Here is a 14,342-nt window from a genome sequence, read left to right on the forward strand (position 1 = left end):
CTATTTGGTGGAAGATAATGTGGTAGAATGACAGATTTTCTCAAAATTTGAGGGCAATAGCTTGATAAATAGTGTGAGCCAATTATAAAATGTCTTTTTCCTAAGGACTGGAATTATAGTGAGTCAGTCTCTGGCAACATCCCCATTGGTTCCACTGCTTTGTTATGTTCCTTACGTCTCCAGAGGTAGTCTTTATCCTGCACGTTGTAGCAAATAATAAAATCCCAAGTACAGAGAAGTAAAAATAACCAAGATTTTAGTGCACAGTATCTGCAAAACGCAAGGGCACAGTGAAGTAAACAGCTCGACATACTTTTGTTAACACTCTCATCTTTTGTTTCAGCTTGTAAATCTGTCTTCTGGCTCATCTGTCAGGTTTGTTTCAAGCGATCAAACCAATCATGCTCTTTTCTTAAAAAGAAAACAACAGCATTTCTTACACTTACTGCTGTAAAAGAATTCCAGTCAATGCTGCCCAGAAAACCCATTTGGCTGCCTCAGCTATCCAAGAATATTTTTAACAGGGAAAAGAAGAACATTTTATAAGAATGTTCATTTTTTTTAATGTGAAATTCCATCTGGTTGACAAACCTATCTGGAGAGAGAAGGCTCTCTCAAGAGTGGATAGTCTGACTGAGACACAGGAGTTGACAATCCTAAGATTCAGATTCTCTTTCCAGCTCCCCATCAAAGCCATCCTGTGTAATTTTGGTAGCCATTGCTATGTGGCTCCCTACATGTAAAATGAGAACATGCATCCATTTTAAAAATTTCTGCCTAGATTATTCTAATACTGCACCTTTAAAAAAAATGGATTAAAGTGGAACTTGTGCAAAATACCACAAAAGCGAAGAAGTGATTTAATCACCTTTTCTCTTCTACTGCTGTCCTTCAAATTAAAGGTCTTTGCTGCTCCCTGTGAAGGTCAGATACATTATGCTTCATGAAGATACACACTTTTATTTGCCCTTGTTATGCTTTTCTTTCACTACTAATTACTACTGTAAATCTGTTTAACCTCTGTTGAAATAATGGCTTGTAACTACTCTTCTGACATCCTTGCTTCTCCTGCCTGATCTGTTCAAACTGATGAAACAAGAGAAGGTTTCTCAAACACAAGCAATCTGATGGAGGAGCCAAGATTTATCTGAATATTTATCACAGAAACAAGTGCAGATTTAACTGGGTGTTGCTAAACTTACACGTTAGAGAGAAAATAAAAAAACTCATTAGTATACATGTAGGTGGTATACTTTATGGAAAGAAAGTAAAAACTGAAACAAGTAGGGAAATTAATCTTTTCTTACCTTATGTCCTTGCAAGCAAATGTTTCAAGTTTTTTCTAGCTTTCAGATATATGCTAATACAAAAATAATACATCTGACAAATCTGACAGTTCTTTGTATCTGTCAAAGGAGGTGGGGGGAGAGTCTGAATTCTCTTACAGCCCTGGTCTTTTTAACAGTTCTAACAGTGTTTGATCCCATAATCTTAATTATATATTTTTTTAACCTCCTAAGCAAGCTTGAAATAACATATATCATTTTGAGAAAAACTGTAAAAGATTAGAAGGCAGGAGAACAGCATGAAACCTGCCAAGAGGGTGCTTTATTTTTTATTGCTCTTGCACACGACACCTAATCGCTTATTAAAAAAAAATCCCAATTCAATATAATCATAATTACTGCATCTTCAACAGCATAAACTTTCATTCAAGGCATTGGATGACACAAACAAAGCAGAAATAAGGGGATTACAGTAAAGTTCGAAATAAAAGACCTAGGGTTTCTTGTTGATTTCACCTTTTAAGTGCAGGATAGTCCCATATTATATAGTTAATCTTCTTTTCCCTACGGTATTTTTAAATGTCATAAGAAACTAATTTAGCCAGATTATTCAGTAGATGTTTAACAGATACGCTTCTTGCCAGAAAGATAGAACTAGGAAATCAGTAACATGCTAGGGGCCTTGCCAACGGCTTGGCAGAAAGTCATCCACCTTTTCTCGCAGGTTTAGTTTTCTGCCAGAATAGTAATGTCAGTTGTTATTTTGGGGGGGCGTGGGGGGGGGTGGCTGTCTGTCTGATGACTACTAGTGCAAGGTAAGCAGGTGGACAGAGGAAGTAAGGAAGCGAGTTCTCCATGTCAAGGAGCAACCCTCTGTTAGAACGGGTTTCCATGTTTCATGGAACCATACCTTCAGTCTTCCATGCAATATTCTAAACATTCCTAAGAGATAAGGAGAAGCAGTCAGTGTACACACGGAGAACATCTGTCCTGAAGTACAGACGGTTCAGAGCTCATCCATCATCTGTGCATGTTGAGTGTGTGTATATGCCTGTTTAAGATCTCACAGTTTGTAGACAGGGGTTCGATATCTGCATAAAATATAATTAATCCTATTATTTCACTGGATTTAAAATTTACTTCTGCAAATATTAAACATGGAAGATAATCTGAGAAAATGTGACCCATGTTATTTCCTTTTAAATTAGTATTGCTTTTTATTCATAGCTATTGTAAGATTAACAGTAAAAGTTAGCTCTGAAAAAAGTGTGTACAACAATTTATGGAGATTAATTTTCCTATTTAGGTAAGCCCAGACATTTACAAGAACAATCACTTAAATAAAAATAGAATATAAAGCCTATGTTTAAAACATGGCCTTTATTAATGCTGTCTAGTGAGCTCCATATTTATCTTACATTGAAATAGTTCTGCTTTGCTTAAGAAAAGACAGAAAAAGTGCATTTACAAGAGTACTTTTTCTTTAATTTTCTGCGAAAATGGAAGGAATTGGAATCACAAGTTGACAAATGTTGTAAAATGAAATTTCAAGAAACATCAATTTTAGTAATGCTACGCCATCACTAGTGTTTCGTTCTGACTTTCTGCCGTGTGAACCAGAATATCCTGATATACAGTCTAGAGCATCTATGTTATTACTCTACAGCATATTAAACACAGAAAAAGGGGTTAAGAACCCCTTTCAATGTACAAACATGAATAAAAAAATTGATAAAAAAATCACTTTTATACATAATGTATATGCAAACTGTTTTAAATACATGGTTTTGGAAGAGTTATTTACAAACTGTATCTGTCTGTGGGACAATCCACAGACAAAGCATACACAGTTGCTTTACTTTACTGTTGCATCTCAACTTTGGGAGATATAAATTCATTCGGCAGTATAGCAAACATAAGAACTTGTGACAAAGTATCTTAAGGGCAACCCGATAAATTTTGTTCCTCAAAACAATGTAAGTACTAGGACTGCCAAAGTTTCCAAATAAAGTCATAGTTTAATCCAGATGCCCGCTTACAGATCTATGTCGTGGAGGATACGTAGACAGACCCATTTGAAATACAGGCGTGGCTACTGGATAAAACCTCCTTAAGAGCCATAACTGATAAGTATGTTTTATCGAAAGAGTGAACTAACCTAGATTTTTTTTTCCAATTTTATTAATATTTTAAAAAATACATAAAAATACAACATCCAATGTCTGAATAAATATATTTAACAAGTTGCAAGATACCTTATTTTACACAAAAATTTCAGCTTTAGAAATCTTGTTAAATAACTTCATTGTTGTTATATATTTCATTTTTCGTCTTTTTGTAACAAAATAAAAACTCTGAAATTACATAGAAAAAAGACAAAATATTTTTGCCAAGGGATAAGATAGTCCACTGAAAACCTATTCACAATTCCACTGTAAACATTAATAAACATTAAAATATTTGCATAATTGTGTGCTCAAAAATCCTATAAAAAGTGGAAGACTTATTACAACTGTAGTTTTCAGTCAACTACACTTCCTTTCACAATTTATTTTGTCCCATTTACACCTTTAAAACTGGGCACATTGCTGAACACATACTTTGGCAGTTCTGTATAGCAAGTGCTTCCACAAAGAGGAACTACTCACCAAGAGTTAACGTACAGCTCGGTGAAAGTGCAGCAGTAAAACTCAGTTCTTTTTGATAATACTCTGATGTCTGCTTGGTGCACTTGCTTTTCTAAGATCTCCCTAGAACACCTGAATGCTTCATTGGACATAACTTTTCAAATTTGATAAGTGCCCTTTCTCTGCATTAACAAAACAAAACAAAAACAAACACAATGACAAGCATGTCACATTGTGCCTACAAACCTTCAGTTACCAATGAGCTTAATTTCTCTGAACAGTAAATTAAACAAAAGAAGAGGGTAGGAGGGGAGAACAGGTACAGTCCAGCAGTGGAAGTGTGTACAGAATATACTTGGCAATGTCAAACTAGTTGAGTGCTTTCTGTGGTTGAATTTCGGGATTTATGTCCATGGCAGCAAGTTGCTGGCAAGGCAGAGAAATGTGTATCACCTGCATTCTACAGCAAGCACGTTTTGTGGAGGAGAAGATGATGATGGACTCATTCCAGTGTCTGATGAAGCAGATGACATGGATGCTCCTGTATGTGACACTGAATATACAGAACAACAGATCAGCATCAGATTATCAAAGTATATGTCAGAATGAAGGTCTCTGTGGTTATTAGGTTGTTTAAAAGACCTCAAAGAAGTGGCACAGTCACAGAAAACTGCTACAGATTTTTTGTCAATTGCTTTCACTGCTATATTCACATGAGCTGGAGGCGTAACCTTACCCTTTCTGCATCACAGACCAATTGAAAAGATAAATCAGGTGAGTCATTACTCTGACTGAAAACTCAGACCAAGCTTGCACTAGGAAGTCCAAGTTTCTAATACACAGTTATAAAATGCTTTTGTTAGGTTCAAGTTCTGAAAAGCCACAAATATTCTTTCTAAATACATGTACATATGAACAGATGATAACCACTTTCTTTTCAAAAATACTGCCAATTAAACTCAAGTTGCTTTCAGTTATGTATTTTCAAGAAAATTAACTTCTCATGGGAAGCATAAAGCAAATCTGAAAGTTACCTTCTCTGTCTTTCTTTTTTAATCGTTTTCTTCTCCTGTCTATGGTTGCTACTTCTGACTTCAAGGACATGTAGTATTTTCGTATTTCCTGTAGTTTTTCTTGTAAGAAGGAGATCCTTTCAGTGCTGGTCATATTGTCTAGTTCATCTTAAAAGTGGGAAGAAAAGAAAAAATAGCTTCATCAAGGTGATTTTAAACAAATGAATGCAATTCTTAAAGAGCATACAAGATGCAGCACGAAAGACAACACACTTCCATAACTACACCATAGAAGGTCTATACCTAATTTAGAATCCCAAAATTTGCACCTTTTTCTTTCAGAACAAATTTTCTTGTAAATTCCTTCTAATCAAGTCATTTAAAGAATTCTTACTGAGCTGAAAACTCCATTTGTATACTCTAGGCGAAGCATTCTGGTGGTGGTGTTTCTCTCTGTGTTTATCCTTCTCTCCATCTTTGATGTGAGGTGAAATCACTCTTGCAGGTGATCGAGAAATCTTCTGTGGTTTGGATGCATTTATGTGTTTTACAGGAGTACATTTACTTGAACTGTCCAGGACAGGAAGGTCTTCACTGTCACTACTTTGCCCTGCAGCAAGAGAAATGTATTTGGACTTCAAAAAAAACCCCTTGACTTTTTAAAAATTTTAGTTATAGTCAGAAAAAATGATTAAGAAAAAACTGCTCCTTCTTGCTCAGAAGATCCCAGAACGCACACAAGGAAAAACTGTATCGGATGCAGTGTATAACCTTATCAGACACAACATGCACTGAACTCTCAAGTGTACTGATCGTTAATGCAGGAGAAGTCAAGGGCTGACTAGGCCTTTAGTTAAAAAACGATAGTCAAATTTTTTTACAGAAGCAATAAAGAAGCTTATTAAAATAAGAATATTAGAGCACTGATAAACTATCTTAAGTCACATATTTTGGGGTTCTAATATAAAGCAGACACTAGAATCCCTTTTTTAAAGATTAAAACTGTATTAATATAGATAGGTAGCACATGATGGTGAATATTTACCAAATTGATTTACACATCTAAAGGAACAGTTCTGAAACACGACTGAAAGCATAAAAGCTTTAACATGTAACAGAAAATTTTAAGCTGATATATGCAAGTATTTCAGATTCCCACAATAATTGCCAAGTTTTACACAAGCATCTTAAATATGTCTGAATAATGTATGTCAGATAATTAATATTTTAGTTTAATATTTAAAAATTAAAACAATGCTGCCACAGGGCCTAAATATATTGACTCATTCAATACAATGATCACCAAAAATGAACTACAGAAACACAAAAATCCAGATTTCTATAGCAATTTAAAAACTAGTCACATGTTTGAGATAAAAAACACACAAGATTCCTTTTGCTGAGAAGTTATTCTTTAGGGTCAAACATTTTTTCTGTACTTCATAAATGCACTTTTTCCCATGAGAAACACCTATCCTAAGACTTTAAAGGAGATGTTTCTATTCAGAACAAGCTCCCCTCTCCCCAAATCATAACCAACCCAATATATAAAAATCAGCAAATTGTAAATATTTAGTAACTGCCGATATACACAGTTATTATTAAAAGTTTCTCCTAACGAAGTAATTAAAAATAGCCAAGAGATTTCCCAGTAACACTGCTACCACACAGCTGGTAAGTTCTCTCCATTTAACAGCCAATAATACTGATGAATAATAATGAAAAACCCTGACAAGGAACTCCCATCCAACAGAAATAAGGGGTAACAGTGAGAACAGTGGGCCCTTATACACGTTTATAGGACAGCATAACCTGCCCCCTCTCCCCACCCAGGTACATACCTGTTCCATTCTTTTCATTTTTGGCTGCAGCACTTGTTCGCTTTGGAGTACGCTTTTGTTTTTTTGCCAGTGTTCCACTATTGCTATCACTGGGTCTTTTTTGACCTATATGAGAAGAAGAAAAAGACAAGACACCTCAAATATTTCTGCTACTAACAAGCTCTTTTTACAAGCAACAAAGAAATTCAAAAGCAGAAGACAAAACAAATCAGTAATTTTTAGCAAAGTAACACCAGACCTAAGATGACTTCAGAAACCATTACAGCAGAGAATGACTTTTCACAGGAAGTGCTCACCTTTCTCTCCAATCTCTCTTTCTTGCACAGCTATACTACAATTGCTTGACGTAGTACTGGCTTCAAACCCATTAGCAGACTCGCTTTCACAGAGACCTTCTTGAGACTCTTCTGCCACACTATCGACTTCAATAGTCACATCACTTTCACTCTTGATACTGCGCGATTCATCCTGACTAAGAGTAAGAGGCGAAGCCACTGAAAAGCTCGACTGGACAGCAGGGGGTAAGGCAGATGGATTTGAATTTGAAACATTAGGGTCTGGCTTTTCTGATACTGTGTCTTCACTACTGCTCTTCTCCTTTTCATCCAAGTCATCCAAGTCTACTTCATGGCAGAGCAAAGTTTCAGGACCAATCTGAGGCATTGCATCATCCTCATCTTTTAAGGGAACATTCTCATTTTCCTCAGATGGACGTTCGAAGTTTTCATTCGTCAGCTCCTGACTGTGCTGAACTGATTCTGCCACCAGGGATGGCATTTCCTCATTTTCAGTTCTGAGGGACTCTTCAGCATTCAGCCCTCTACATTCCTCTGCTCCAGTACATTCATTGGTCCTCTCTTCAGATACAATATTTGGCACTTCCATCTCACTCTCTCGTCGATTTCTCTTCTCAGGTGATGCCTGTTCCAAAGTTTTCCTTTTCAAAAGCTTCTTATCTTTTGTAGAAGGCTCTGTTTCACTTTCAGTAGTGCTGGAAATCTCTTTACAGTCCAAGGAAGACGCGTCTAATCTTTCAGGTTCTGTAAGAGATTCATTTGCCACCTCTTCTTGGCTTCCTGGTGAAATCTTTGCATACTCTAAACAGGGATCTTTTGTCTTGCTCCTTCTCCCTTTTCCTTTAGGTGATTTTTCAGCCTCTCTTTTGATTTCTTCTATTTGTTCTGTTTTATTTCCAAAAATCTGAACAATTTGTTCACTTTCTTCAACTTCCAGTTTCAGTGTTTCTAATGGCTGTACTTGAGTCCTGTCATTTTCTTTCAGTGCATGAGGAATCTTTGGGTTTTCTTCATCTAGCTTCTCATCATGTAGTTTTTCACTTTTTTCCAGTTCTGAAGTTTCTGGAGAAAATTCTTCATTCAAATTCTTTTCAGATGATTCATCTGCTTCACTGTCGGATGAGCCAGAGTCTGCAAAAAATTTTTAAAAATAAGGAAACAGCACCCTAAATAATAAATTTCAGCACAAATCCTTTTTTCAACCACACAAAATTTTTTGTCAGTAATCTATTGTATTAACATCAGTTTACAATAAACAACTTCAAACAAAAATTCTGCATTATTCAACATACTTATTACAGTTCTTATTTTTACTCAATTTTTTTTATGAAACTACAATAGTAGTAGTACTTTTACGATTTCCCAAATAAGCCAATATAAACAAATTACAGTTTATAGTAGCAAAAATACTTTTACAGACTCCCATCATCTACCTGGCCATAATGCCTCCTCCACCTGACATTACAAAAACAAAAACCAAGCCTCCTCTCCTCCATGCACCCCCAAACAGAAAAAAACCCAACGCTTCCACACCACAATATGGACATTTCATTGCTAAACTACTATACAAATCACGCACCATATGCAGAGCAAGCATTGTTACGTTACCAGAAGATTAGTCAGGGACCTGTACTAAAAGGAGACAGTGATTTCACTTCAGTTCTTATTCACAGAGGCTTAGAAATACCAAAAATATTGCTGTCATTTGTATATAATTAACAACTCTGCTGGATGATGTAGTACTGAGGTTGAGGACTTAATTACCACAATAAAGACGTACTGAAAAAAAACCTCAAAAGCATCCAAAGGACTGAGGTCACTCACCGTTTGATCCTCTATCAGAATCAAACATTCCTGAGCTATGTCTCATCTGCCTGCGAGGTGTTGCTAAAATCAAAATCGAAAGTTATTAATTTTTAGAGAGTAAAATCTCCACCAAAACTTTGTTATATTGCTTATTCACTGACTGGTTAAGGAGGACTTTAAAGCTTCTGACAGCACTGTGTTCGCTGAAGTTGTCATATTAATGCACTGCATTACATCACTGTTTACATGCACTTCCATGCCAGAACACGAGTGCACCAGATGTACCTTCTGTTCCATTTGGTAATGGTGAGGAATCTGACAAGTTGTTCCGTGCACTTCTGGCTCCTGATTTACCTTCACTATTAGGTGTTTTGGATAAACCGCAAGATGTGTTTGATGGAAGAGTAGATTTCAGAGGTGGTCGCCCACGCTTTGATTTTTGTTTCTCCTCATCCTTCTTCTCATCCTTTTCACTGTCTTCTTTATTCTGAGGGGGGAAAAAAAAATGAATTTTTATTAATATGTTTCACTGCTGATCATCAAACCTTTTCTCCTTTTGCTCTACACTTCTAGTAAAAAACTAGACTGTGGACTGAATAACTTTTTTTTTAAAAAAAAAAATAATAAAAAAAGGAACTGTGATGTAGTAAGTATTGTACCACAAGAAACTTATTGAAATAACCATTACTTTTGTTTTTTTCTTCTGTTTTCTCTTTGGTCCTCCTTTGTCCACAGGCCAGATAATCCGATCAGCTTTCACCCATTCATCATATCTAAAAGTAAATAACAGCATACTGTTATTACTGCACATAAAGAAGTTGTTTGCAATACGAGGCTTAAAAGACTGAATTACAGAAAATATTTATTAAGGAGAGGTAGGAAAGCAGAGCATATATTTACAAACACATGCAGTATGTGGCATTAGAAAGATGAATTACATTTCTAACCCATAAAAAAATTTACAGAACAGGGGAACGGAGGTGAAAACCTCCTTGTTTCTTGCTAGCAAAGCACTGGAAGTCAAGGGACTCAGTCAATTTGTCCCTAAGTTTGTCTGTAAAGTTTGTAAGTTATTTCACATGATATACAAAAGTCAGTTTTCACCACACCATGCGTCAACAGTAAAATAAAACTCTTTTTTTTTTTTTTTTAAAAGGAAAAGTTTTTAAATTATAGCAACAAACTGTATGAGATTCTGAAAAGCACAGCTATACTACTGGTGCTCCTCACAATCTCCCAGGTCACTCATAAGATAAAGGGACACATGTAAGTATTTGGGGGATACCTCCAATACACATAAACTTAATGTAGCCACATAAAAAAATCTGCTTAGTTTACTTAGAAAAATATGGATTTGTCATGTCTCAAGTTATATACCAGAAGTGTGGTATTTTAAAAAATTATCAATTTTGTGATATTTTTGCTTATATAGACAATCACAATGCTCTTAACAACAACAACAAAAAGCCATTTCTAAGCAGTATTGAATATAAAGCATGGCTGCCAAGAGCAGCATTTGATTCATTTTTTTTTCTGTAGTTCTTCGTTGCTTAGCCCTCTCCTACCCTCTCTACATGTAACAACCGTTTGTTATAATCACAGTTAGCACTGAACACAAGAATAAATTTTGTTGCCAAAATTTCAGGGCTTGATACTCTTAATTGTACGTGTCTTCACCATTATCAATGACTCCCTTTAAATAAAAGTCTGAAGCTGCTAACGCTAGCTGACACAATAAATTACAGGGATACTCCTGTGAGGAGCGAGGATTACTTACTTTAAGCAGGATGGAAACTTGGAAACATACAAGTAAGTATATTCCGAGATTTCAATGCAATAGTGTCATACCACGAACAAAACAACTAACATTGAAAAATGTAATAGAGTCAGATCCTGTATCATGTTGGTAATTGGATTCAGAGCCAAGTCACTACTTATCTTTCTCTTTTTTTAAAAAAAACAAAAATTCTTTTGCAAATAATCCTTTTAACAAACAAAGAAATGAAATGCAATTTGTTTTCCTTACCTTACATTCCAACCATAGTAATGAACTAAATATAAAACCTCTCCATCATCAATTTCTGTGCTTTTAATACTGGCTTCATAAATTTTCTGAGTCTTTCCACGTCCATATTTTACTTTCACTTTGGTTCCAGTCAGGCAGGGTTCTGCATCCTCCTCATCCTCTTCACCTTCTGACTCTCCTTTGTTCTCAATTTCCTCCCTGCAGTAAAGTGTATTTGAAATGCCCACTAATTAATGACAATCAAAGCTTTAACATTTAACTAGCATAGCCAAGCTACTACAAAAGAAAAAGGCTGCAACAAAAATTTTTCTCATTTTCTGCATCCTGCACTGCCTCCAAAGCCAGCTTGGACACAGCTTTTTAAGTCAAAAACAGGACTTAGAGAGAATAGGGGTAAGTGACAAAAATATCCAGAAAAATTATATTCTAGTTTAAACACAATGTATTAGGTCTACAACTACCTCAAAGCTTAGAGACTTTTTTTTTAATGCATATTTTAATAATACAAAAAGAGGAATAAGTTAACTCAGTGTTTGGCTCCTAAATAAGACAGGAAGAACTAACTTCAGTTTTTAAAATATACTTGATTTTGACAAACTATTAAAAAAAAAAAAATTTCTTCTACAGTTTGCTTAATAGGCTACAGTTTACTACCAGTGCACAGTAAGTCTAAATCGCCAGTGATCTTCTTATGGGTACAAACACCATTCCATTGAAAAAGTAGTTGATTACAACAGTGTTTAACCAAGATTAAAAGTGTCTACACAGCTCTTATATATTACCTATATATTTACCTCTTATTATTACCTATATCTAATATTTAAACATTCTACTTAAACGTATTTTCAAGACCTACAATCTAACCTATTTTTACCTGTACTTCTCCTGCCCCTATTTAGCATAATGTAAAGGTTAAACTACAAAAAAGTCACCAAGAAAGAAAATACTGAAAAAAAAACCTATGGGTTTGCTTTTAACGAAATATATTTGCTAGCCTTCAGTGAAAGATGAACTGTCTTGTTGTGGCAAACAATTAAAAGAAAGATGACAAGCACCATCCGCACCACTTACAGAAAACTCTTTGATGCCTGCCTTAGTCATCTGACATACCTCTGCAACCTGCTACACACCCACACTGTACCTTCATTTGAGGCATTTCTGCGTGCTATGGTGCACTGCAAGATTATTTTTTTTGGACTGCACAGTGACTCTTTCTTTAAAATAATTGTGTATTGTTCCTACTCCTCAAAGCTCTTTAGAAGAAAATATGCAATACTCCTATCAGGCTTTATTCAGTATCAACTTGTGTCCACACCAGTTAGCCACATGGACAAGAAAAACAAGGTAGGAAATCCAGCTTAAACAGGTAAAGACACTGCCCTTGACTACAGCCAAAGTTAGCTAAGAGGAGGTCTACTCTGGCAATAAATTAGTCACCTGCTCACAACTCGTTTGTAACCAGGACTATAAATCCAGTTCAACTTGTCAAGCTTAGTCTCTGGATGCTCGTTTCCCTTTGCCCTTCCACATTTCTCCATCCCCTCCTCTTCAACTGACTTCTAAGGTTTCTTTCAAACTCCCTCTTTCCTTCTTTGCTTTATTAGCTGATCCCCTTCCTCCCTGCCTACAATACATCAAGTAACAATAAAACCAAGAAGCTCTAGGTTCACCAGCTATCACTAAACACTTAAGCATGGGAGAAGAGGGGCTCTCTTTTCCATTTATATTTCAACTGCTCAGAAAAGTCTCCGCAAACAGTTGCTCACCATCCATACAGCACCTGGCATACTTATAGCCTGGTCTACTTGGTATCTGTACATAACAGCGTGATAAAATGCCAACACAACCTTGGCAAGACCTTCCAGAAAATGGAAGTGAAAAATACTGTCTGGCATTTACCAGAAAAAGATGCTTCCATAAAGTACAGTAGACTCTACAAACCTGAAATAAAATTTTCATGACACAGACATACTCATAAGAAGGTGATACAAGTTCACGTTTACCTCTCCCTCTGCCTCTCTTCCTCTTCATCTGACTCTTTATCAGAATCCTCCTGTTTTTTAATTTTTTTCTCTTTTTGCTTTGGTGTACTTTTTCTCCCTAGTGGAGTTTCATTTTCTTTCTTTTCTGCATTCTCAGGTGTTTCCTCTATATCTTTGTTTTCTTTGTTACCGTCTTTTAATTTGTCTTGTGTTTTATCTTCTTCACTATCTTTTTTAGCAGGGGTTGCATCCCGGGCAAGTCGTCTTCGTCCCTATAACAGAAATAAGATCAGTTTAATGACTTCTGTCAATTGTTCTCTGTACAGCCTTTCCAAATCGCAGCTGAAAATGAAACACACTATTCCTGTACAGAAGAAAGGCTGGAGGTAACACCAAAAAGCATAATATTCTAAAATCTTAAGATAACAGCTTAAAGTCTTGTTATTGAGGAAAAAAGCAAAATAAAGGCATTCTGCTAGGTTTGGAATAAAGTAGACAAGCTTCTGATTAACTTCTGGAGGATTTCAGGACATTCATTTAGACCTGTAAGGTCTGTTGCCCCACCAGAAAGGGCCAAAATTCCTTGCTCAACTACAGCAATGGCCTTAATTAAAGTGCTTGTACAGAACCACTGAGAAGGCATCTTCCTTTCAGCATCTTCAATCCTGATAGCCATCTGTTGATTTCACAGAACAGAAATCTGTCAGCTTTAGAAAAACTGTTAAGTATCACATTTTTAAAAGGTATTTTGAGTAGCTGGACAACTGCTGTTTGGGACTATCTGTGATAGTTCTTGGGGATCTAGTACAGGTTTATCATTTTACTATTAAAAGTCTCTTGGATAGGGTCATTGCTTTGCAATCAGAACATTTAAAATACATTATGAATGCAAGATTAATTATTTGGAGGCCATCCAAAGATGACAGTAATGAAGGCACTATAATAATTAAAATTCACAATAGTATAATGGTAAATAATATGGAACAATACTTTGGAACAATAATCATTCATAAATACATAGCTGGTGACTGGATTAATAAAGTAATAAAATACATAACCAAATAATATTTAATTATTAACAAAATAACATAGACAGCCAATGATAAAAAGGACAAAAAATTCTTCCGTTTCTTTATCTGCTCACCAGTTTTCTCCATAAACAAAAAATAAATGAAAAAACTAACAACAAAGCTAATGTCATGCCAGGAAGTTCATTAAGGCTGATACAGCTTGGAAAAACCACTTGCAGTTAGATAGAAATATAATACGTAATACAAATCTAAACTTATGTTTACACAGTGTCTTTTCATCTATTAATTTAAAAGGCCATATACTTGCTTGAAAAGCTGGTTTGCAAGAAGTACTTTAATAGAATTACATTTTAGTTGAACAGAATCCTGACAACTTGAACAATTTAAAAAGTAGCAATTCCTTGTCCTTCAGTAATCATGCTCTATTAAGGAAC

At 35.6% G+C, this 14,342-nt stretch overlaps 1 protein-coding gene across 8 annotated transcripts in view; it reads right to left on the minus strand.

The window, feature by feature from the left end:
* ARID4A (AT-rich interaction domain 4A) overlaps positions 1-14,342 on the minus strand; it is a 61,869-nt gene that overhangs the window by 6,283 nt on the left and 41,244 nt on the right. For 3 of the 8 annotated variants that reach the window (XM_072866153.1, XM_072866155.1, XM_072866154.1), the window contains exons 16-25: positions 12,899-13,149; positions 10,896-11,093; positions 9,558-9,642; positions 9,155-9,356; positions 8,888-8,950; positions 7,064-8,194; positions 6,768-6,872; positions 5,321-5,536; positions 4,948-5,094; positions 4,367-4,466 (exon numbers count right to left, since the gene is read on the minus strand). In XM_072866153.1, coding sequence (XP_072722254.1) covers positions 4,367-4,466; positions 4,948-5,094; positions 5,321-5,536; positions 6,768-6,872; positions 7,064-8,194; positions 8,888-8,950; positions 9,155-9,356; positions 9,558-9,642; positions 10,896-11,093; positions 12,899-13,149 — 2,498 coding nt within the window. Of the gene's footprint in view, positions 1-2,196; positions 2,378-3,934; positions 4,467-4,947; positions 5,095-5,320; positions 5,537-6,767; positions 6,873-7,063; positions 8,195-8,887; positions 8,951-9,154; positions 9,357-9,557; positions 9,643-10,895; positions 11,094-12,898; positions 13,150-14,342 lie in introns of those variants that run through there. The other 5 variants (XR_012043202.1, XM_072866156.1, XM_072866160.1 and 2 more) reach the window with 5 other exon arrangements.

The sequence above is a fragment of the Ciconia boyciana genome, chromosome 6 (assembly GCF_034638445.1).
Source record: "Ciconia boyciana chromosome 6, ASM3463844v1, whole genome shotgun sequence".
Classification (NCBI taxonomy): Eukaryota; Metazoa; Chordata; class Aves; order Ciconiiformes; family Ciconiidae; genus Ciconia; species Ciconia boyciana.